The sequence below is a fragment of the Protopterus annectens genome, chromosome 3.part1 (genome assembly GCF_019279795.1).
Source record: "Protopterus annectens isolate FY-2018-M chromosome 3.part1, PAN1.0, whole genome shotgun sequence".
Lineage (NCBI taxonomy): Eukaryota > Metazoa > Chordata > Ceratodontiformes > Protopteridae > Protopterus > Protopterus annectens.
Genome location: NC_056732.1, coordinates 1,881,499,863 through 1,881,526,371, shown reverse-complemented (window position 1 = coordinate 1,881,526,371; position 26,509 = coordinate 1,881,499,863). Strand labels below are relative to the sequence as shown.

At 39.5% G+C, this 26,509-nt stretch overlaps 1 protein-coding gene across 1 annotated transcript in view; it reads right to left on the bottom strand.

Annotated features, from left to right (window-relative positions):
- Positions 1-26,509, bottom strand: part of TMC3 (transmembrane channel like 3) — a 1,325,854-nt gene that overhangs the window by 549,509 nt on the left and 749,836 nt on the right. Inside the window, exon 16 of the mRNA XM_044067925.1 lies at positions 4,706-4,834. Within this exon, the coding sequence (XP_043923860.1) occupies positions 4,706-4,834 (129 nt within the window). The remainder of the gene's footprint in view (positions 1-4,705; positions 4,835-26,509) is intronic.

The window sequence follows — 26,509 nt, the reverse complement described above, 5'->3', positions numbered from 1 at the left end:
GTTGTGGGGTATTATTTTGTATGCAGCCTACTTCCACTCCCAGGATTCAGACCATGGCTGTGTCTGCTGAAGCAAAAACACTGTCCATCACAGTTGTGTGTGCTATATAGATATTGCTGTATATCTCCTATCTGATTTCTGTCTTATAATTCTCCTGTGGTTTTACATTCTGACCTTGTAATTACAACACTCTTATACAGGATTTACTACACAGTTGCATTATGTAGTACAGTGTGGGTGACAGTGATGAGTAATACTTTATTATTCAGAGTAACTGCATCAGTCACAATGCCATACAATACCAAAGTAAACAGTACCAGTACAGGTATCATTCTTTCTTTTCTGGGCACAGTGTTCGTATCTGACAGACCTGTGGGAGCAATGTGTGTTAGCACTACCTGAATGTTGCCACACAAAGTAACAGATTCCACATTACTATCATGCCCATATATCTCACTCTGTTATTGTACACACTCTGGTCACAGCTTGACAACATGGGATTGTAGATAGGACATACTTTGGCTTATTACACTCATAACAGTTTGGGGAGTTGCTAAAGTGACAGTTTGTTCTTATAGATACGTGACAATTAGTTGTATTCCTTGTTTGCTGCCTATACATCTGGGATCATCCCACTGATTTCCCAGGGGGACAGAGTGACAGGTAGCACATGTGGGTCGATTTACTGGACATTCTGGACATATCTGTACAGTTGTGGGGTATGATTCTGTATGCAGACTACTACCACTCCCAGGATTTGAACCATGGCTGTGTGTGCTAAAAATACAACAGTTCATGTCTCAGTTGCATGTGCTATTCAGATTGTGTTGTCTGTCTTTTCACTGTTTTCTGTCTATGTGTCTCTCAGTTGTACTAAATGACCTCGGGGGATTACACCAGTCATATACAGACATTCCTACACATTTTATTTATGTTGCACAGTGTGGGTAACAGTGCTTAATACAACAGTACTATTAAGTGATTGCAAATCTACATTACCATATGATACCAGAGTAAACAAATGCAGTCCAGCAGTTAGACCATTATTGTCAGACTATTATGCTTTTATTTACATACAAACTATATGAGACTCTTCCTGCCATATTCTCTGGTGTATGCAGTACTTGCCTTAAACAATACAGCTTTTATACTGGCAATTAACTTACTAATTCTTTTAGATTTATTTCCTATGACAGTACATGCAAGAGTATTACTAACCTGCCTCACTTTGCAACCTCTCCAGGCGATATCCATGGGTCTCCTGGTTCGAAGCCCACTCACTTGCCGCTGTGAAGGACATAAGAGTAATATTTAGCCATACCTATCCATAATATACATGAGCTGGCAATTCTTACACAGGTAGTGAAGTGATACTTATACACAGCTGGGACCTCTCTTGCCATCCTAGCCTCTTAGATCCACTGATCCAAGAGATCCCCCTTTCACTGCTTCAGGTCAGTATAGTGATGCCTGATCTGCTCACTAGTTCAGGGTATGCCAGTGGCACTGGTGAGGTCACGGGTGAGATGGTCCCTGGCTTCCTCCTTATATTGGGAACCCTGGTACTGGCCCTGCAGCAGTCTCTGCTCATGGTCTTTGACAAGGAGTCCTGCATGACTCTGGACTCCTGGATGCCCCAGCGCTGCACCTGAAAGTGCACTCCCTCTCCCCTTCCTGATATGGTGCCTGAAAGGGGAAACTACAACCAGTTATGAGATGTATTACCGCCTGTGGGGTTTAAGTAGGGCTGATTTCCTGCACTTTGCCGTGATTGGATGGTTTTGCAAAGGCTAAGCTATGGGCAAATCCGCTTACCTAAGGTTGGCATTGTTTAAAGGGGTATACCACTGGGCAAATTGAGTTGGCTGCCCTACACATTGCTTACACCTACTAAGCTAGCCTGTGCAATGCTTAGGATTACTTAATATTTACTTTGCATTCTATTTGCTTTTTGGCATTGATTTATTATTCATTACATGTTATATATAAAGCTGGTATCCATGATTCATGTGTACATACACTGTATGGGGTCCTTGTGTTTCACTGGGGACTTCAACACTCCATTACAATTACACTTCACATCTGGGCTTACTTCAGCACTCCAGTTCACATATTTATGTTATGTAGTAGGTTAGAGAACATGTGACTGTATTCTGATTCCTTTCACATGTTCAGTTTGATTTTACTGTAGTAAGGGTTTGTTTGGTGATACTTCAATCTTATGTACTGCTGTCATGTCTTGATGGTTAACTACTGTGACTATAGTGTATAGGGTCCTGGGTTCAAGGCCTGCAAAGCTGTTCATTTTTTTGGTGGGCAGAACAGCGGCTGTTGGATACAGAGTGATTAAGGCACTTTTAAGCACTTGTAAGCGGGTTTATGTGGGTTTGCGCAAGGGTAAGCTATGCTAACCTTCGGTGAAATATGCTTACAATGAGTTAGCTTCCATATTGCTTAAACTGTGTGCGCATTGCTTACCCCCATGCAAACGGGCTTAAACCCACTTACTGGGGCTTACATATGCTCACTCCCACTTACCACTGCACTGATTTAGACAGTAATGTCTACTGGCTCTTGGGAAGGTAGGGGGTTTGGAAGCTGTATGGGGTTATCATTCATTACACATTTTACCTTCCATTTGTATCCCTGATTCCTGTGTACATATACTGTATGTGTCATGTGTGATTATCTGTGGACTTTACAACATTATGACAATGACACCTCACATCTGCATTTAATGCAGTACTCCAGTTCACAAATATATGTTATGTCGTAGGTTATGCAACTAAAAATATTGGTCATAATGTGATTAGACATGGAAAATGGAATGTGCTGCAGTGGGACTCGAACTGGAAATGACTACTCGTAAGGCCATATATCTTCCTTTTTATCCTCTTCTGCCATTTAAGCTGCATTAACCAGAGCTAAGCGATGGGCAAACCCATGCACCTACGGTTACATTTAATCTGTTTCATAAAAAAAAAAGTATCTTATTTATTTATTTATTTATTTATTTATTTATTTGCATTTGTTAACCGGGTTGGTCCAGCTGGGTAAGAATTACCCTTTTTCAGTGGAGACCCGAGGGGAAAAGCCCCGAACAGTCATACAAATAGTGACAAATTAACAATATTACAGAGGAAAACAATATTATGGGTACAATGGATAAGAAAAACAAACAATGAAAGTTTGAGAATATGAGTAAGGTAGGCCAGAGGCATGCATGCAAAAGATTTATGAAAAGGTGTTTGTGTTCACTATTGCTCTTGTACACATGGGGGGAATGTTGCCGGGGTTATGCGGATGCCTATGAGCGGTCCCACTCATTCTTTTAGGGCTTTCTGCTTTTCTTCATTGCAGGTGTGTGTATATCTGAGAGCTCTGCTCTCAGACATGCCCCCTGTACTCTTACATGCTCCATGTAAGATTAGGAGCTCAGGTGGTGTGCCTTCATTAATATGCATGGTGCGCTGCCTCTTACATGCTCCATGTAAGATTAGGAGCTCAGGTGGCGCGCCTTCATTAATATGCATGGTGCGCTGCCTCTTACATGCTCCATGTAAGATTAGGAGCTCAGGTGGCGTGCCTTCATTAATATGCATGGTGCGCTGCCTCTTACATGCTCCATGTAAGATTAGGAGCTCAGGTGGCGTGCCTTCATTAATATGCATGGTGCGCTGCCTCTTACATGCTCCATGTAAGATTAGGAGCTCAGGTGGCGTGCCTTCATTAATATGCATGGTGCGCTGCACCCTGCTCCTAAACGGCCGCTTCCGTGCAGAACTAAGCTAGTCCTGCATGGAAGATTAGTAAATCCGGGGGAGTATATTACTATTACTTGCATCGAAATTCTGATGTCCAGTTTACACAGACAGTAAAAGTTCTGGGTATTTTAACACTGATCCTCTGAAGTCTTCTAGATATAGAAATTGCATGTTGGTCACTTAAGTTTCTTACCTTAATGACTCCGTCTAATGCAGAGCATTGCATGCTACTCACTACATGATAAGACTCACTGACACCGGACATTTTATGTTACTCATTCAAGTTCATTAACTTTGATTTACCATGAGGATCTCAATGACTGTCCGAGTTGCAGGCCTCATATTATTCCGTACGTAACTGAGCAGTTCTTTCAAGTCGTCATGATGTTGAACTCAGCATTTTACTTACTCCATTAAGAACAGTCACTGATAGAGGTACAACATTTGTACTCATTTTGTACATTAATGGCTACCTACCCTGAAGTTCTAAAGACCTGTTGTTCATACATAGGTGGTCAAATAGACCACTGAGGAACCTAGCCCATTTTACAAATTTTCGCAAAGAACCGTCTGGTTAAATGACTTTCTAGTAGTAACACAGTAAGCACATGGAGGCTGAGAGACTAAACCCTTTATTTCAGGGAGCAGATCATTAACAGCTTGTAGTTTTAATCTTCTATGCTAAATGCCAGACAGATTGTTAATATTGTACCTTAGTTAAACAATACAATAATGTTTTTTATCCTGGTGATACACAGCACAGTCTTTTTACTCACTCAGTACACTCATGACAAGCTTGGTTGTCCTGGGGCTCTGAATACCATTTGATGACCATTGCATATTACTAACTCATCACACAATTGTCTACTTATATTTACTCTCTAATGACCTGACGAGGAAGGCCATTGCATGTTACTAACTCAGCGCATTAAATTACCTACCTTGAAGCTCTGAAGACCTGTTGATGTGGGACATTACATGTCAGTACAGCCCAGCTTCTGAGATACATTAGGCCGATCAGTTTAAAAACATTGCATGCTGGGAGACATGGTGAGAAGAAAGCACCCATCCTAAAATAAGACAAGGAGTATGATAAAGTAAGCTCACAGAAACCAAGAAACATATCTTGTGTGCTTTATGCATTATTTGAATACACATAATTTACTATTACAAGAAATTCAATACATACATAAAAATAAATTATGATGTAATATGAGATATTTTGTTTTCTGTATATGTGATTTTTATATACTTCTTAAGTGAGTATAGCTACTAGATACAAAACCTCTTTCAGAATCAACAACTGATTTGGCCTAGTGGTGTGTTGCTCTGACTTTGATGCATGGGGTCCTGGGTTCAATACTTGGTAGGGGATATGTTTTCTCTAATGTTAACCCAGAGACTGCCCAAGCTCTGGAATAGACTTCCCATACATGTCAAGCAGAGCACTTCACTGACCCTTTTCAAAAGAAATCTTGATGAGTGGATGGGAAATAGAAAGTTCACTCCAGTGATCATTCCAGTGGCTCTACTTGATAGAGGCACTGGGAACTGGCTAGGCTTGTAAAGGCAAAAGGGCCATTAGCCTAATTTGAACCTGAGAGTACAGTCTGATTAAGCAACTTGCTCAGAATCACATGGTTGGCAAAAGGAGACAGAGGAAATCTAACCCAGGCCTACAGAACCTTCTTATATCAATACAAAACTTAGCCAAAACCAAGTTAACTTCTGTTCCCCAAATGTCCTGAAAATAATATAAAACCCAAGTTCGAAATTTTCATTTAAAGACTTTAACTATATGTGTCAAAAAGGCATAATAACACTGATTTACTTAAGCCAATACATTTATACTGCAACATCCTTTGACCACCAACCTTTTCTTTGACCACCACCTGTCCACAGTGGTAAGAAATTCTTTCTACATCATCCACCTCATAAGTAAGGGCATTGCATCCAGGACAAAAGAGGTTATAACCCCCCCTGTACTCCTCCCTCATCAGGCCAATAATAGAGTACAATGCTACCTTTGGTATGTACCTTACCAGGCACCTGTAGCAACTAGAAATACCTCAAAGGTTTCTTACAAAGAAAATTCAGGGTCTTCACCATACATCATATGTTGACAGACTGAAATAACTGTCACTATACTCTGTGTCTTACAGACTACTCAGAGGTGACCTCTGCCTTGCATATAAAGCAATCTTAGATCCTGCTCTAATGGAAATGCTGCACATTCATAAATGAAATGGTATACGATGCACTCGCTCTAGGGAACTCAACCTAGTATGCGACATCAACAGGACTTGCTGGAGAGACAGATATGTCTCACAGAGGTTACCTGTCCTCTGGAACAAGCTTCCAATTCAGGTGAAGCAGATCTCCTCATTGCCCTAAACATAATTTGGATGATTGGATGGGAAACCAGAAATTCACCCCAGGAATTTCACCTTTCTCCTTCCTGGACAGGGGCAGTAGCTGTCGACTTAGTTCCACTTAATACTTTGATATTCTTATGCATATAGGTTATACTCACTTTGCTAGGCTTCTAAGGGCTTGAGCAAACCATGCACTTCACATGTCTGTCCTGTGGAGGATGATTGTGTCCACAGGATTTTGACTTTTTAGTTTGAGAACTTTTGTCCACAATGAGAACATACAGGTAACAATCTAAGTTCTTAGCACCAGACAAAAAAAAAAAAAAAAACAAATAACAGTCTAAGCACAATAAATACAAAAAATAACCAAAGCAAAAAAGTGATCAAGTTGCATCGACAGAAAAGGGCACAAAGAAAGGATGCGACAAATGGGAGGAATAGCTAAAGATGAAAATGAAAAAACTGGAGATCTCTCACCCATAGAAGAATTCTGTCAGCAGCAAATACCAAATTAAAATAGAATAAATGATCCTGAAAAAATGTTATTAAAAGAATAATGTAAAGAAAGCAAAAATGCCTGCAACAAGCAAAAAGAATCCTGGTGTTCTCTGTATCATGCGATTTTGATAAGCTGTAAATAAGATCTGGAGAAAGATGATGGCAACCATTATGGGTAAACAGGAGCAGCTGAAGCCTGGTAAAATGTTATCAGTGCTGTACAAACTGAGTGCTCATGTTTCATCTCTAGTGGTTGACAAGGATGAAGAAGACCACATGAGGTCCTTGAGTAGAGTTGTGCAAATCACTCGGAATGGTCCATCGCCCAATGCAAGTAATTACTTCCCTGAGTACTAATAACTAAGAAAGAAGCATCTTTTAAGGAAAGAACAGAACTTTATAAGGTTACATTTCAAACAAGATTCACAAAACACATTAATGCAGCAGTATATTCTCGTTTTTGCTAAATTTTTAATGGAAGGTTTCTCCTACAACTGAGATATACAAATGCCTTTACTGTGGTGTAACAAAGAATTTAATTCTTCATGTTTGATGTTTACAAAATGTTAGAGTTTTCTGAGAGCTCTGAACTCCTGCATTACCAGAGTCACATCAATACAGTGAACCTTCTTTCATAGGTTCCATTCTGTGGTCTTTCCAACAGCTGGAAAGACCACAGAAGTACCTCACCAAGAGGATCACTGGCCTCAAACAGATGCCCTATGCAGCTCGACTGAAGAAACTCCAGCTGTACTTGGTTGCATACCACCTACTCAGAGGTATTCTCTGCCTGACATACAAGGCCATGTCCAACCCAGAACTGATGGACATGCTCCGCCTAAAGAAAAGCTTATCCCCTAGAGCCACACTCTCTAGGGATCTAAACCTCACCACAACAATAAATAGGACATGCTGGAGGGATAGATTCCTGTCACAGAGATTTTACATGCTTTGGAACAAGATTCCAATCCTCACTAACACTCTTCAAGAGAAACCTTGACAAGTGGATGGGAAACAGAAAGCTTACCCCAGGGATCACTTCAGTGGCTCTGCTGGACAGAGGCACAGGGAACTAATCTAAAGGGACGGCGAAAGCTAACACATTCTGGCTAGGCTTATAAATGCCTTTGGGCAGATAGCCTAGTACCTACCTATGAACCTATACCTAAAATTATGTCCAAACAATTTATGATTTTATTCTTTGACAACACATCTGCATTTACAGCACCTGGTTTAGTCAATAATATGTCCAGAAAAAGTAAGAAAAACTGCTGCTGGACTGGTAGATTATTTCTTCATAACCAGTCTAACTGAGGTGAGGTGTTTAGCACATCATTAAAAGTAATGAACCTCATTTAACACAGTTCATACATTCCTGCTTGTACAGAAAGCCCAACTTTCTATTAGCATGGACCATAAACTCAAATTTATTTCATGAAACCAATGACCACATCAGTGAAAACCAGGATATTGGAAAACTGAAAGTGAAAGCTGCAACAAACAATTCTTTCTTCCTCTACTAAAACACAGCACCACTGAATGAAAACATTAAACCTGGCAGTCGATAAAAAGTACTACAGAAATGAAAACGTGTAATCAATAAAACACCACAACAACTGTTTGGCCTGCATGTGTCCCACACCCTCTGACTTGTATATACTAAAGACATGATTACACTACTGTGGGGAAGTCTGCAACTCCAGAACTGTGCTATTTGCTAATAGCACAGTTCCTTCTAGGGTTGCCAGCTGTCTGGTTATCTAACAAACTGTCCGGTTACAAATTTCATTGAAAAACAGACACGTGTGAAGCCCGGGTTTTGTGCCGCTGTGACTGCCACAATTTGTTTTGCTTAATTCCACATTTCAACACAACATCCAATACACTTCCAGTACCAGAATTTATAGCACAGTAGCACTCCAATCACTGCTTAGTCTCACGATAGGTCAGAATGCTTGGGATAAATTGTTATTGTGAGAAAGTATCAAAATCTTGTGGGCATTGAATTAATAGGTATGCCATGTCTCTTACAGCTGACGTTGAGAGTGGAAACTAGGAGGAAGAAAAGTAGGTGAGCTGCAAAAGTCATGTGCCGTATTTAGGAGGCAGGTAGGTTTGGTTCTGTTGGGAAAGATAACCATCAATTTATTTGGAGTTGTGAGGTGGTTGTTGTTAAGCTTGAGATGTATCAGTAAGAGGTACTACTACTGTTGAACGAGCAAACGGGACATGTATATGCACAGACAGGGGGGATCTCACTTGTGTTAATATGAAAAACTAACAGTGATACGGAAAAGCAGCAACTGTACAATTTATTTTTGAAATAAACAAACTGACTTGAAACTGTAGTTTTATTGGCCATTCTGGGTCAATTCCAAACCTCCTTCATCTTCCTCTCTTAAAACCTGGTTGCCTTGTGCTTTTGGCATCTTTTCAGGCTTGTTGGCTGTTGGTGAAGCACCCACCAAGAGGAGAAAACACTGAGAGAAGAAAGGAGCCACTTTTGAGACTTTAAGTATTTTTCCTCTGTTTATTTGCTAAGTTTTTCTGCATAGCCGCCTATTTTGAGCATTTTCTGGCTTGTTAAACTTGATTTCTGCATTAGTAACTGTATTTAGAGCACAACCTAGAGCTGTTTACTGAATTTCCTGTTTGCACTTATTTTTAAAATCATTTTTTTGTCAAAACTTGCATTTTATCTGTCTTTAGCCTAGCACTCTTGTGTGGGGTCATTTACTGCACTGTTATAACTTGCTGATACTTGTTAACCTCTGCTATCTCTGAAAAAACAAAAAAACAAAATAAAATCTTGCTTTTTTCTCACTTTTCTTAGATTTAAAAATTTCAGTTACAGGCTTGCTGTTCTTGAACTGTTTGTAAGTTTCTGTGAGGCCATTTTTTGCTTGGGCTAAAGGAAAGTCTCTCTGTTGATCAGTGGCAGTGAAAAACATTGAGCAGCCTACCTGCCCCTGTGGGAGTGGTTACTGACATGAAACTGTAGTTTTATTGGCCATTCTGGGTCAATTCCAAAACTCCTTCATCTTCCTCTCTTAAAAACCTCTTTTGCGCGGTTTTGCGCTTTTTTGAGCATAGCGCAACAGCGGGCAGCGCTGCCTAATTGGGATTAAACTATTCCTGGCTCCACAAAGTCTGCTCTTCACTTTTTCCCTTAGAACTGCTCTATCTCTCAATTTAAACACCATATTCTCATTCTAAGGCCCTTCACTGGTCCAATTAAGTAATCCTACAAGTTAGCACTATTTAACCATAAGCTCTACTTACTCTTATACTCTCTAAGATTACCCTGTCCTCTATTGGTCCGTCTTAAATTCAGTTTCCCTATTACTCTAGCATGTCCAAAGGTCAGTCAATGGTTTCCTCTCCAGTCCAGCTGGTGAATCTGGGAATTTTGAGGCAATGTTACAACTGTTTCATGTACACGGACAACCCTCTCCTCCTCCAAACAGGTTCAAATATATGTGAGAGATGCAACTATTTAGCCAAACTAGAGGCTGAGCTCTCTCATCTCAAAACTGGTGTAACCAGTCAGGAGGAGAAGGTAACCTCACACAACACAATTCCAGTATCACATAGTCCCACCACATCAGCAAACCAAACACATAAATACACAAAAACATACTCGGAGGCTCTAAATAAAAATCTACCTAAGCAACAGAGACCTCCAAAGCAGACATCCAAGCAAACGCTACCTCAAAACAAAACACACACAACACATAACCCACAAAGTCAGTGTGCCAAGCAGCCATAGCCCTTAAGGCTGAATAACACACCTGATACTCTTGTTATAGGTGACTCTATTGTCAGACACACTGACGTCCCGCTCACCAGGCTGAATAAAGAGGTCACAGTGAGCTGCCTGTCGGGTTCTAAGATCCGACACATAACGCAAGCACTCAGGTCACTCCAAAGCAAATACAAATATGACTCAGTCATTGTACATGCTGGTGTGAATGACCTGAGACGTACCTCCCTGGACTACATGAAAAGAGACATAGAGGAGCTCTCTGATCATGTAGCCCAGGCTGGTATGACCCTAACCTTGAGCAGCATCTTACCCTCATCTAGAATGATGCCACAGTACAAAGACAAAATGATTGATTTTAACAATTGGCTAAAATTTTGGTGTCATTCAAAGGGGATCCCGTGTCTGTCAGCCTGGGATGGCATGCTCGACAAGCCACGTTGCTTCGCTAGGGACGGCTTGCACCTGTCACCACTGGGCTTTCAGATATTGGCAAAGGCTCTTGCCACCCCCATAGTGCCTTTTTAGGCAAGGATCAAAAGTCAAACCCACCCCCATAGACAGCACAAGGAACAAGAAACTAAGGGTAATGCTGCTAAATGCCAGAAGTCTTAACCTCAAGATGCACGCACTTGAAGCTCTCCTCAGTATGGAGAACATTGATATCTGTGCAGTTACAGAAACCTGGTTCAAGGCTCCAGAGAGCACCGCAGCACTACCAGGCTATACCTCATATCATGCTTTTCGGCGCCAAAACCCAGACCGAACCACAAAAGGAGGGGGAGTTTCCATATTTATCAAGGATATCCACACCTCCAGGTTAGTGGCATTGCAAGAAGTATGGGAGACCATCCATGTGCAACTAACAGTGGGCAAGACTGCTTTTCAGTTTATGGCATCCTACAGACCACCCTCTCAAAGTCAGGAATCCCATTAGGCTTTCCTGAAAACATTGGAGAACATGAAGATCTCTCCGAACACCATTATATTGGGCGACTTCAACTACCCAAACATTGACTGGAAGTACTACTCAAGCTCCAGCACCTTAGCCCAAAGATTCCTGGAAATTATAAACTCAAATGCTATGGAACAACTAGTCACCACTCCCACAAGAGGGGACAACATACTAGGCCTGATCATTACCAACATAGGGACTCTATGCTCCACACCAGAAGTATATCCCTCATTGGTAAGATCAGACCATAAATTAATTTCACTGGATGTCCACATCCCGACCCCACCCCCAGCCCAGAAAACCACAGTGAAAAACTTCTCAAAACTGAAGTGGAATCCTTCAAGGCCCCAGGGCCAGTAGAAACTACAACCCAAACTGCAGAATCCTATATAAATGCATTCTATGGACATCTCCAGGAATGCATGGATCATGCTATCCCAAACAAAACCAAGACCCAATCATCCAAAGGCAGGCGTCCAGTCTGGTGGACCCCTGCCATAAATAAACTGTACAACAGAAGGAGGAAGCTACTACATGATAGAGCAAAATCCCAAATAGGGAAGGCATCTCTGATCAGTACTAGCAAAAAATTACGATCCCTCATAAAATCCTCCAAGGCCAGCTTCGAGAGAAAAATTGCACAGGACACCAAAGACAATCATAAGGCTTTTTTCAGTTATGTTAGAAACCTGGGATGCAACTCCCAGACTTGTTCTGAGTTGATTCTAAACGACAAAAAACACACTGAACCCACAGACATCGGCAATATCCTGGCAGACAGGTTCAGTGCAAACTTCTCCACCCCCTCCCCCCAAAAGAGCAAGTATCTATCTCGGCAGAGGGCTGCCTCCCAAACATCTTAGATGCTCAGGTGAAGGCTGCCCTCTCCAAAGCAAAAAACACTGCTTCCATGGGACCAGATGGCGTCCCAGGTTGCATCCTACATGAACTACAAGAGGAACTAATCCCTCAAATAAAACAGCTATACAATCTCAGCCTCACTACAGGATATGTGCCCACAGAATGGCGTACAGCAACAGTGGTCCCACTCCACAAAAGTGGAGCCTCTACAGACCCTGGAAACTATTGCCCCATAAGCCTGACTAGCTTAGTCTGCAAGGCTATGGAGAGGATCATCATGGAGCTCATAAACAAAGACATTGGGGACCTACAGACACTAGATCCTACCCAGTTCGGCTTTGTTAAGGGCAGATCCTGCCTTTTCAACCTGGTTGACTTCTTTCAAACAGTCACCAAAGCCATAGATGAAGGGAAGGTAGTCCACACAGCCTATCTGGACCTTGCAAAGGCATTTGACACAATACCCCACTCGGGCATCATAGATAAGCTATCCAGCTTAAATATAAACCCCTATGTCACAAGATGGGTCACAAACTGGATCAAAGACAGAACCCACAGAGTGAGAGTTGCTGGAGCCATGTCAGACTCGAAACCGGTCACAAGTGGCATCCCACAGGGTTCTGTCCTGGGACCACTCTTGTTCGGTATATACTTTTCCGAGGTACAGGCAAACGTGGGAGGACTATGGCTCACCAAGTTCGCAGATGACTGCAAACCGGGCGCCATAATCAACTCTCCAACTGACACAAACATCCTTCAAAAATGTCTCACAGAGACAGATAACTGCTGCCAGCACCATGGTTTAAAGCTAAATGCCAAAAAATGTATAGTCATCCCCTTTGGCAAAAACAATGTGCCCACAAATTACCACATAGGCGGAAACCCATTAAGTACAGAGAAAGTTATTAGGGACCTGGGGACCCAAGTTGATAGCAATCTCTCCTTTGAAAACCACATTGCCAAAGTGGTTAGAAAGACCTTCTACATAGCTCACCTCATCACGAAGGGTTTCACAAAGTTCAGTTACAGGCTTGCTGTTCCTGAACTGTTTGAAAGTTTCTGTGAGGCCATTTTGCTTGGGCTGAAGGATGGCTTGTTAAACTTGATTTCTGTATTAGTAGCTGATACAGAGATAAGATGATCAGCTTTAACAATTGGCTTTAAACACTGGTGTCATTCAAAGCTTATCAGGTTTTACTCATATCATGCTCCGCCCCAAAATCTGAGACCATCCAGGTGCAATTAACCATAGGCAAGACTGCTCTGCAAATTGTAGCATCCTTCCTGAAAACACTAGAGGATAAATGTATATCCAAACACACCATCATACTAGGGTGACTTCAATACCCCTATAGACTGGGAAAACACTACTCAGCCCAAACACCCTAGCCAAAAAAGTTCCTGGAAAAGCCGACTTCACACTTCTAAAGACTAGTGTGGTCTTCCAAAGCAAATTTCGAGAAAAATAGCTAAAGACTAAAATGATGTGAAGATTACTGATCCTACAGACATTGCCAACATACTGGCTGACAGGTTCAGTGCAACAAACTCCCCTCCCCAAATGACAAGCCTTATCTGCAAAGCCATGGAGCCAGATTTGATGAATATGCTTCACCTCAAAAATCTAGATCCAACCTAAGATCAAGAGACGTAATCGTGCCCCTTTATTTATCCCTCATCAGGCCCATCATAGAATACAATGCCCCTTTTGGGATGTACCTTACCCGACACCTGCAGCAATTAGAAAGACCCCAAAAGTATCTCACCAAGAGGATCAAGGGTCTCAAACAGATGCCATATGCTGCTCGGTTAAAAAAAACTCCAGCTCTACTCAGTTGCATACCGCCTACCTCGAGGCGGTCTATGCCTGACATACAAAGCTATGTCAACTCCAGAATTAATGGACATGCTCCACCTCAGTAAATCTAAATCCCTTAGAGCCACACGCTCGAGGGACTTGAACCTCAGCACAGAAATAAATAGAACTTGCTGGAGGGACAGGTTCATAACCCAGAGGCTCCCTTCACTCTGGAATAGAATTCCAGTTCATGTGAGGCAGAGCACCTCACTGAATCTCTTCAAGAAGAATCTCGATAAGTGGATCGGGGATCGTAGGTTTGTCCCAGGGATTACTCCCATGTCACTATTAGACAGAGGCACAGTAAACTAAACCTTAAAAAGGGCACAGTATACTCAAATCAAGGGGTGGCGTAGGCCATACAGAATTGGGCTTGGCTTATAATTGCCCCAGGGCAGATAGCCTAGTATGAACCTATAAACCTATGAACCTATGAAAGAAATGGATAGGTTTGTAGTTGTGGTGGCATCCCTTTCTATTTAAAGTTAAATAGTGACAGCTGGAATCCTCCTGACTGGCCTGTCCCACGATCTTTGGGTTGTCACCTACTTTATTAGCTGTTTAAAGGATGCAGTAACATCCACTTCGTATGTATGACAGTTTTATCTTGTCCCGTTATAACTGAGGGACGATGTATTTTGTTTTTAAGGTTCACATATTTATTTATTTCAAAATTTGGTTAAATTGAGGGTAAAATAAAAGTAAGTTTGTTTACAGAAACAGTTTGTGAACAAGTCCATGTTTAGGGTTACCACCTGTCCCTCTTTGTGAGGGACAGTCAGACTTTGGGCAGTTGTGTCCTACGAAAAAACCTAAAAAATGGCAAATGTCCTAAGATTTTAAGACAAAATGTGTTTCTAAAGTTTTCTTTAATAGTTGCATAAAACAGTTATTTTGTATCTGAAACACACAAATATTATGTAAAATACCATAAGCAGCTCAAATGCAACAAAAATAAGCTTTTACTTTGGCAAAAAAAAATGAAGTTCTGTCCTTTACACTGGCCGTGGGTATGCAAAATCTCACATTTCTACAGAAAATGTCCCACTTTGGGCATTTGAAAAGGTGGCAACCCTACATGTGCAGTGCAACACGTGTTCTAAGATTGTATATATGCATAGATGTATTAATAAGGCACACAAACCACTGCTTTGTGTGTACACTTGCATTGCAGATTTACAGATAAGGTAAATGTCTGATTAATAAGTTTGGGTTAAGCTTTGAGGTGACCAGAACACTACTTTCTTAGTCAGTGTTAAAAGCTAAACGTATTTTAAGTGCTGCTGTTTGTTTGTGCCAGTTAAAATATGCCTTTCAACGGTATGATTTAGGCATAGTACTGTGATTTTACATTCAGTTTTAGCTTTATTTCTCATAATCTACTGATGTTCTTCATAAGGTTAGACCGGTTTAAGGTTAAATATGTTATTGACTAACTAAATGAAGCTTATGCAAAGATTAACTGTGGGGCGTAGCAAATAAGTATTAGCCATTCTAAAAAAAATTGAAAGTAATCCTGTCTCTGACTGTGTGCTATGATATATGAAGGTTGGCGCTATACTGTTGATATATGAAGGTTGGCGCTATACTGTCGATATATGAAGGTTGGTGCTATCCTGTTTACTGTTCAGCATACCTGTCAGCTGTCTTGACTGTTTCCTCATATCTGTGGTCTGGCGCTCATAAAATTTGTGATTTCTGGCAAATCTCAGAGGACTGAATTCACTAAATAATGACAGACATTTGAGTTTCAGAAATCCTTCAGAAAATGCACGTTAATGCAATCATTGTTATTGTAGTAGCTATGTTTTAAAGAGCAGTATTTAAAATGTGTCCCTATTTTGGGGCTTTTGTCCCCCCCACCCATTTTTTTTGGCTTTGTCCAGATTTCTTGTGATAAGAGGTTGAGAGGTATGGTTACACTTCCCGATTTTGAGTCATATGATGATACAACTGGTTGATAATGGTGTATCGTACTGTATTTGTATAGGGTATATACGAGTACCGTACTGTATTTGTATTGGGTGTATACGAGTACCGTACTGTATTTGTATTGGGTGTATACGAGTACCGTACTGTATTTGTATTGGGTGTATACGAGTACCGTACTGTATTTGTATTGGGTGTATACGAGTACAGTACTGTATTTGTATTGGGTGTATACGAGTACCGTACTGTATTTGTATTGGGTGTATACGAGTACCGTACTGTATTTGTATTGGGTGTATACGAGTACAGTACTGTATTTGTATTGGGTGTATACGAGTACCGTACTGTATTTGTATTGGGTGTATCTGATACCGTGCTGTATTTGTATTGGGTGTATCTGAGTGCATACTGTATTTGTATTGGGTGTATCTGAGTACCGTACTGTATTTGTATTGGGTGTATCTGTACCGTGCTGTATTTGTATTGGGTGTATCAGTACTGTATTTGTATTGGGTGTATCTGATGCCGTACTGTATTTGTATTGGGTGTATACGAAAGTGCACTGTATTTGTATTGGGTGTATCACGAGTACCGTGCTGTATTTGTATTGGGTGTATCTGATACCGTACTGTATTTGTATTGGGTGTATCTGACCGTACTGTATTTGTATTGGTATACCAGTACTGTATTTGTATTGGGTGTATCTGAGTACCGTACTGTATTTGTATTGGGTGTATCTGAGTACGTACTGTATTTGTATTGGGTGTATACACCGTACTGTATTTGTATTGGGTGTATCAGTACCGTACTGTATTTGTATTGGGTGTATCTGATACCGTACTGTATTTGTATTGGGTGTATCTGATACCGTACTGTATTTGTATTGGGTGTATCTGAGTACAGTACTGTATTTGTATTGGGTGTATCTGAGTACCGTACTGTATTTGTATTGGGTGTATCTGAGTACAGTACTGTATTTGTATTGGGTGTATCTGAAACAGTACTGTATTTGTATTGGGTGTATCTGAGTACCGTACTGTATTTGTATTGGGTGTATCTGATACAGTACTGTATTTGTATTGGGTGTATACGAGTACCGTACTGTATTTGTATTGGGTGTATCTGATACAGTACTGTATTTGTATTGGGTGTATCTGATCCGTACTGTATTTGTATTGGGTATCTGAGTACCGTACTGTATTTGTATTGGGTGTATCTGAGTACAGTACTGTATTTGTATTGGGTGTATCTGATACAGTACTGTATTTGTATTGGGTGTATCTGAGTACAGTACTGTATTTGTATTGGGTGTATCTGAGTACCGTACTGTATTTGTATTGGGTGTATCTGAGTACCGTACTGTATTTGTATTGGGTGTATACGAGTACAGTACTGTATTTGTATTGGGTGTATCTGAGTACCGTACTGTATTTGTATTGGGTGTATCACGAGTACCGTACTGTATTTGTATTGGGTGTATCTGAGTACCGTGCTGTATTTGTATTGGGTGTATCTGAGTACCGTACTGTATTTGTATTGGGTGTATCTGAGTACCGTACTGTATTTGTATTGGGTGTATCTGATACCGTACTGTATTTGTATTGGGTGTATCTGAGTACCGTACTGTATTTGTATTGGGTGTATCTGAGTACCGTACTGTATTTGTATTGGGTGTATCTGAGTACAGTACTGTATTTGTATTGGGTGTATCTGAGTACCGTACTGTATTTGTATTGGGTGTATCTGAAAGTACTGTATTTGTATTGGGTGTATCTGGTACAGTACTGTATTTGTATTGGGTGTATCTGAGTACCGTACTGTATTTGTATTGGGTGTATACGAGTACCGTACTGTATTTGTATTGGGTGTATCTGAGTACCGTACTGTATTTGTATTGGGTGTATCTGAGTACCGTGCTGTATTTGTATTGGGTGTATACGAGTACCGTACTGTATTTGTATTGGGTGTCTGAGTACCGTGCTGTATTTGTATTGGGTGTATACAGTACAGTACTGTATTTGTATTGGGTGTATCTGAGTACACTGTATTTGTATTGGGTGTATCTGAGTACCGTGCTGTATTTGTATTGGGTGTATACAGTACTGTATTTGTATTGGGTGTATCTGTACCGTACTGTATTTGTATTGGGTGTATCTGAGTACCGTACTGTATTTGTATTGGGTGTATCTGAAACAGTACTGTATTTGTATTGGGTGTATCTGAGTACCGCACTGTATTTGTATTGGGTGTATACGAGTACCGCTGTATTTGTATTGTATTATTGTATTTGTATTGGGTGTATAGTACTGTATTTGTATTGGGTGTATCTGATACCGTACTGTATTTGTATTGGGTATATGAGTGCCGTACTGTATTTGTATTGGGTGTATCACAGTGCAATACTGTATTTGTATTGGGTGTATCTGAGTACCGTACTGTATTTGTATTGGGTGTATCTGATGCCGTACTGTATTTGTATTGGGTGTATCTGATACCGTACTGTATTTGTATTGGGTGTATCTGAGTGCCGTATTTGTATTGGGTGTATCTGATACCGTGTATTTGTATTGGGTGTATACAGTACAGTACTGTATTTGTATTGGGTGTATCACAGTACTGTATTTGTATTGGGTGTATCTGAGTACCGCATTGTATTTGTATTGGGTGTATCTGAGTACTGTATTTGTATTGGGTGTATCTGAGTACCGTACTGTATTTGTATTGGGTGTATTTGTATTGGGTTATCTGAGTACCGTACTGTATTTGTATTGGGTGTATCTGAGTACCGTACTGTATTTGTATTGGGTGTATCTGAGTACAGTACTGTATTTGTATTGGGTGTATCTGATGCCGTACTGTATTTGTATTGGGTGTATCTGAGTACCGTACTGTATTTGTATTGGGTGTATCTGATGCCGTACTGTATTTGTATTGGGTGTATCTGTACCGTACTGTATTTGTATTGGGTGTATCACAGTACCGTGCTGTATTTGTATTGTATACAGACTGAAAGTATTTGTATTGGGTGTATCTGAGTACTGTATTTGTATTGGGTGTATCTGAGTACCGTGCTGTATTTGTATTGGGTGTATACGAGTACCGTACTGTATTTGTATTGGGTGTATCTGAGTACCGTACTGTATTTGTATTGGGTGTATCTGAGTACCGTACTGTATTTGTATTGGGTGTATCTGAGTACCGTGCTGTATTTGTATTGGGTGTATCTGAGTACCGTACTGTATTTGTATTGGGTGTATCTGAGTACCGTACTGTATTTGTATTGGTGTATCTGAGTACCGTACTGTATTTGTATTGGGTGTATCTGAGTGCAGTACTGTATTTGTATTGGGTGTATCTGAGTACCGTACTGTATTTGTATTGGGTGTATCTGTACCGTACTGTATTTGTATTGGGTGTATCTGATCAGTACTGTATTTGTATTGGTACTGTATTTGTATTGGGTGTATACAGTACTGTATTTGTATTGGGTGTATCTGAGTACCGTACTGTATTTGTATTGGGTGTATACGTACCGTACTGTATTTGTATTGGGTGTATCTGAGTACAGTACTGTATTTGTATTGGGTGTATCTGAGTACCGTACTGTATTTGTATTGGGTGTATCTGAGTACCGTACTGTATTTGTATTAGGTGTATCTGAGTACCGTACTGTATTTGTATTGGGTGTATCTGTACCGTACTGTATTTGTATTGGGTGTATACGAGTACCGTACTGTATTTGTATTGGGTGTATACGAGTACAGTACTGTATTTGTATTGGGTGTATATGAGTACAGTACTGTATTTGTATTGGGTGTATACCGTACTGTATTTGTATTGGGTGTATCTGTACAGTACTGTATTTGTATTGGGTGTATCACGAGTACAGTACTGTATTTGTATTGGGTGTATCTGAGTACCGTACTGTATTTGTATTGGGTGTATACAGTACAGTACTGTATTTGTATTGGGTGTATACGAGTACCGTACTGTATTTGTATTGGGTGTATCTGATACAGTACTGTATTTGTATTGGGTGTATCTGATGCCGTACTGTATTTGTATTGGGTGTATAACAGTACCGTACTGTATTTGTATTGGGTGTATCTGAGTACAGTACTGTATTTGTATTGGGTGTATCTGATGCCGTACTGTATTTGTATTGGGTGTATACGAGTACAGTACTGTATTTGTATTGGGTGTATACGAGTACCGTACTGTATTTGTATTGGGTGTATACGAGTACCGTACTGTATTTGTATTGGGTGTATACGAGTACCGTACTGTATTTGTATTGGGTGTATATGAGTACCGTACTGTATTTGTATTGGGTGTATACGAGTACCGTACTGTATTTGTATTGGGTGTATACGAGTACCATACTGTATTTGTATTGGGTGTATACGAGTGTACTGTTGCCATTTTCTTGGTAAAATGAGGCCATTGTGGGTGATAAATAATATTGGGAACAACCCTCCCTATTTGTGGCATCAGGCCTCAGAATTTCCCATGGTGGTTTGTTATTTTCCCTAATGCCCAACTAGTTAGACATTATGGATTACTTGTTTGACATGCCAGCACAGTCATTGTTATTTTTCTGATGATAGACTGATTATAACTATCTTCAGTTTTTGTTTTCAAGATATTTATTTGCTTAAGGGGCACACTTCTTCTTTTTCTTTTTTCTGTTTTTACTTAACACATTTAAATGAACATACCTCTCAAGTGTACCTCATTATGAGGAATGGACCTTGTTTGGGGTCTTAAAAACATCATGTTCCTCAAAGTTCCACAGTGAAAGGGTCTGTCACACATTCAGTGTTAGGAATTTGTTATTAACTGATATCCATGGTAAATGGGCAGCAACTGAAAATGATGTGTACATGTCTCAAGTATGTAGGGGCAACACCTGCAATGCAGTACATGTTTTTAACTACCTGTGTTGTGGTGGGGCAACAGTAACGGTAAAAGGTTTGAGTAGGAAACGAAAATTTCTGATTCTCAACGGACCTTCAAATGATTAGTTTGCATTATTATATTATCTGATAAATAGTAAACTGAGTGACTGCATTAAATCGGTGTATGGCTACTGTTTGCTCTTAAGTGCATGTTGTACTCCGTTTGTAACTTACAAACTTATGTGCTTAATCTTGCACATTCTTTTTTTTATTGTAAATCCTGATCCATAATTTGTGATTTCCTGATGACAAAACACTGTCCTTATTAATCTGTGCATTAGTTGTATTAATTAGCTTGAGGTCTGATTTGAATCACTGATGCAAATCTAAAGTCTGAATGCTGCATTTGCATTTTGAGAACTACGTTTTAGGAGGTTAGATGGTAGAAAGGGCAGATGATGTACAGTTAATAGTCTCCTCAAATTTAGTAATACTGATTATTGAGGTGATCCAACAATCATTATAAATTGTGTGTATATATTTATATATATAATCGTTATGTAGTATTATTTTCTCCCAAATGTAGTCATCTTGTAGGTAGTGCTGACCATTTAGATAAACCAGCATTCCTTTTTATAAATTGATGCAAAATGAATGTAGGTTTTCATGTCATTTCAATGAATGTGAGTTTCAAGGGCAGAGAAGTTTGCTGCTCATGCTAAGTCTGTTTTCATTGCGAGACAGTATTGTTTGCTTAGCAAATGGCTATCAGTGTTTGTGCTATTTTATTTCAGTAGCTTTAATTGTAGAAGTAAATAAGAAAACATCATGCATGCTGAGAGGTACATTCCCATCAGCTGATGTCACGGGGATGTCACAAAATGGGCGGAGCATGGCTGGCAGAGGGGGTGGGAAATGGGTGGAGTTATGGGTGATGCAAGGGGCGTGACCTTAGTCCAATTTTAGCCACAAAGAAAGCTGGCAACCCTAGTTCCTTCAAACACAAAGGGTCAGATCAGTGCATCAACACAGAAGTGCTTTATTCACCATAAATTCAATTTAGTCAGCATCATTATAAAAGCATCTATTGTGAACAGTTTCAATTTCAGAACAAGACCCAGAAAGAAGCCATGTTACGAGCTGCCTCTAAACATCAACCATGATGTAATCCTAATCACAATAAGTGCTATACAATATCCTTGAACCAGATACCCTTGAGAACATGGCTTGAACTTGGCTAGGCTTGTAAGAGCCCTGGGGCCACTAGCCTAGTAACCTGCTATGATCCTATGATCCTATGATCCTATGATTAGCCTAGTAAGGTCCTATGATCCTATGATCATTAACTCCACAAAAGGCAATGGCTCTGTCTTTTTTAATTTCTACAAGTCTTTTGAGTTTCTAATACCATGACGGGAATGGACCCCATTCTTAAGTCAAAGTATGATTAAAGTTCATGAAATTAGTGTTGTTTCACTCTTTGATGTCAGCCAGTAGTGTTTTTCACAGCACTCACAATGTGCCCAGTAATGACTCCTTCTGCAATTCGTATGGAGTTACATGTATTGGTAATGTATCTAAATACAATTGTAGACTCTTTTTACAAGACCCGTTGCTCCTACTACTTTTGGAACTGTCTGGGTATCTTTCTTCCACATGGCTCTCATTTCTGCCTGCAAATTCTGTTATTTTATGACATTGTGTCTCTCTGTAAGTAAGACATGGTAGTCACTGGGTGTGGTGATTTCAATGATCAATGTTACTCTTGTCTTCTATTCTTGGACCACTATATCTGGTTTTCTAGCATCTGTCTTTTGAACTGCTGGTAATGGATGATTCCATGTGATGTAGACTTCCTCATTTTCTATGATGGTTTGTGGCTCATGTTTCCAGTGTTTTTCTGCCACTTCAGTACCATAATGTTTGCAAAATCCCCAGTGCAACAGTCTCGCCACATTATTATGCCTTTCGGTATACAGTCCTTCTGCCATTAGTATGTCGCAACTAGCAACAAGGTGTGCTACTGTTTCCAATTCTGTTTTACAAAACCTACATTTGTCTGTTTCTCCCACATGTTTAATGGACTTTATAAACCAACATGTACGCAGCCCACTATCTTGGGCTGCCAATATTAACCTTTATCTCTTGGTTTGACTTCACCTCTCCTTAACCATTCCTGTGTTTGCCTGATCAACATGAGGTTCTTCCACAAGTTTTCTATACTTGTAACTATGTTGTGTCTTTTGACTTTTCCCAGTTAGGGGTTGCCACAGTGGAACTCCGGTCCACTAATGATTGGCAGTAGATTTTTACGTGCCGAGTTGCCGGCCCTGAAGCACAATCTTCAACGAAGGTATACCCATTCACGTATGTCTCCACACAGAAGACACTCTAGCTGAGAATCAAACAGGACAACGTCTTACTGTGATGTGACAATGCTACCGCAGCACCACCACCGCACCTATATTTATGTTTTTTTCCACATTTCTTGCCTTCTCATCTGATCCTTCACCTTATATTCTTTCTTTTGCTTTTTGGCACATTCAGTTGCTGCCTAATTTTTATCTACTTCTGGTTTGGTTTTCATTCCTGCTTGACACTGATAAACTTCCACTAGATTAAGCAGAGAAATCATCTTAGATTTATTCTTCTCATGTTTCAAAACTTTCTCTGCATTTCGGTCTTGTGAGGTCAACAGATATGTGCAGAGTCCCACAATTGCAGATCTATACATATAATCAATTTCAAGGAGGCCCATCCCTCCTTCAGAATGGGGAATATATCATCTTGGCATGCACTGATTTTTATAACTCATTTGGTGAGCATGAAGCATCCTTCTTGTTTTCCTATCTAATCTATCCAACACATTTAGGGGCCAGTCAATCACTGCAAAACTTTAAGTTAGTACAGGAAGAGCAAATTGGTTTATAGCTTGGATTTTGTTTCTAGATGTCAGTGCTGTTTTCAGGATTAATTTAAGTCTTCTGAAGTATTCCTTATTAAGTTTTACTCGCATTTGTTTGTATTTTATTGTTGCTGCTTCATCAGTTCCCAGATATTTATACACTCCTTCTTCCTCAAATTCTTTTTAATCACATTCTTGTTCCAAGCTGATGTTTTCCTGATGCTGCAGTTTTCCTACTTTAAAGGTTGCTTTTGCACATTTATCAAGACCAAATGACATTCTTATATCATCTGAAAAAATTTTGACAACTTGCAGTTGTGCTTTCAGTTCCTCATCTGATGAGCTATACAGTTTTAAATTATCGACAAATAGAAGGTGAGAAGTCTTTACGCGTTGTTGTTTTCTAGGAGCCAGATTATAGCCATGGCCTAAGCTGTTGAGTAAACAGCTTAATGGATTAAGGGCAAGGCAGAATAGTTACAGTGACAGAGAATCACCCTGGAATATCCCCCTTTGAATTTTTATCCCTGGGATAACAATTAGTCCTTTATCATGGCTTAATTGCATAGTGGTCTACCACTGTTTCATGGTCACTGTAATGTAGCCGATCAGTGCAAGGTGTATCTTATACATTTTTAAGTATTCTTTTATCCATGAATGAGGGATACTATCCATTGCTTTTTTGTAGTCAATCCATACCATACTTAGGTTCTTCCCCTTCTTACAGTTCTCCACTATAACTTTGTTTAACAACAAATGATCCTTTGTTCCATATGACTTTCTCTTATTGCCCTTTTTTTCTACTGCTATAATTGAGTTTTCTTCTAAATGACTATAGACTCTGTCTGCATCAATTCCCATGTATAGTTTATACATCATCAGAAGGCAAGTTATTGGTCTATATTTTTTAGGGTAGCTTGCAGGTTCACTCTTAAATAGGAGCATTGTTTTTCCTGTTGTTAGCCAAGTTGGTGTCTGTTTAGGGTGCACATATAAATAATTCTTACTCATGGCTAAATCTTCGTGCAAAGATGTTAATATTTTTAACCCGAAGTTGGGTATTGCATCTGGGCCTGGGATTTTCCAGTTAGAGGCTTTTCTTAACTTTGTTTCAATCTCTCTGGCTGTTACTTCATCTCATTTCATATCCTGTACCTTTAAACTTTTTATTCTTTCTCTTACTTCTTCTATCCATTTAACATCTTTAGGTTCCACATAATCTTCATAGATATGTCTCCAAAATGTATCTGTTTCTTCTTTTCTTGGTGGTCTTTCAGTTCCTTTTATATTGTTTCCCAGTTCTCTATAAAACCTTTTTGGGTCATCAATAAATTTCTTATTTTGTACTTTTCCTTTATATTTATCTTCGTATCTTCTAAGTTTTTCCACCTGTGCTGACATTTTTACTTTGTTATTTGCGATAGTGCATGATAGATGTAACTGGATTTGCCAGTTAACACACATGATTATGCGTACGATCAGCTGACCAGCTTCATCCAGTAGCTGGGGGTTTCATTCTGTAATTCTCCATTATTCTTCTGTGCAGCTCTAAACAAGTTACTTAACTAAACAGTTCTCCTGGGCCTCAACCAAGTTAACAAAATAAAAATACAAATATTGTCAATCTTTCTCAAAACCAAATTTAATTTATAACAGCTTCATAAACATCCCAAATAAATACCCACAATCTTACTGGTCTGTGCCATAAAATAATAGGAAAATAATAATAATAATAATAATAGTAATAATAATAATAATAATAATAATACTAATAATAATAATAATAATATAATAATAGGAAAATATGTAGAAGTGCCTGTTCTTACTTTACACCTCCTTACTCTCCAGTCTACACTCACTTCCTTACTTCTACCAGTTTCTCTCTCCTGGCTTTCACTCTACATATACCATAAGTCTGATTTTTTCTTACTTCATATTGCAATTCCTGTTTGTATTATACTAACTTACCTTTAATATTTCTATAAACTAGCTAAAATTTCTGTAAATATTAAATCATTGTCACATAACTTGATCTATTCTTAGCCAATGTTTTCATATTATGTCTTATTTGGTGTAAGTATTTAAACTATAAATGTTTTTTGTGTTATTTCTGAAGACTGTAAAATTATTATTCTTAAAATGATTTTGTAAAACTTTGAAGATTTTCTCCCCAGGCCTCTTTTAAAAATGGGCTCCTACCCTGTCAGGCTTATTTACTTATGCATTTATTTATTTCTCTTTGTTAATTTTCAGTGGAGGCACAGGGATACATAGTTCCACATTAGACGAGTACATTTAAAGACAAAAAATGACATTTTGTAAAACCCATTGAGTTTGCATGAAAACACAATGTATGAATACATCTAGAACACATTATACAACATACAGTTGGCTATAAATGTACAGAAATACATTTTTTCATGAGGTAGCTGGTCACATTGAAATCACACAGATAAGCATGTTACTTATATCCACTGTCGATCAGATAAAGGCAACAAGAGATTTAGCAGGAGATAGACTTTAAGAGGAAAAGTAGGTATAGGAAACATTAGGTAGAATGAGGCAGAGAGCTTGTAACTAAATGTTGATAATCAATAAATAAACACTCCCAAATATTGGCTACCCCATTCTCTTGATTTGCCATAAATCCCAAAAATGTACAATTCTTAAATGAAATTTAAACTCTTTAATATGGTTGGCTAT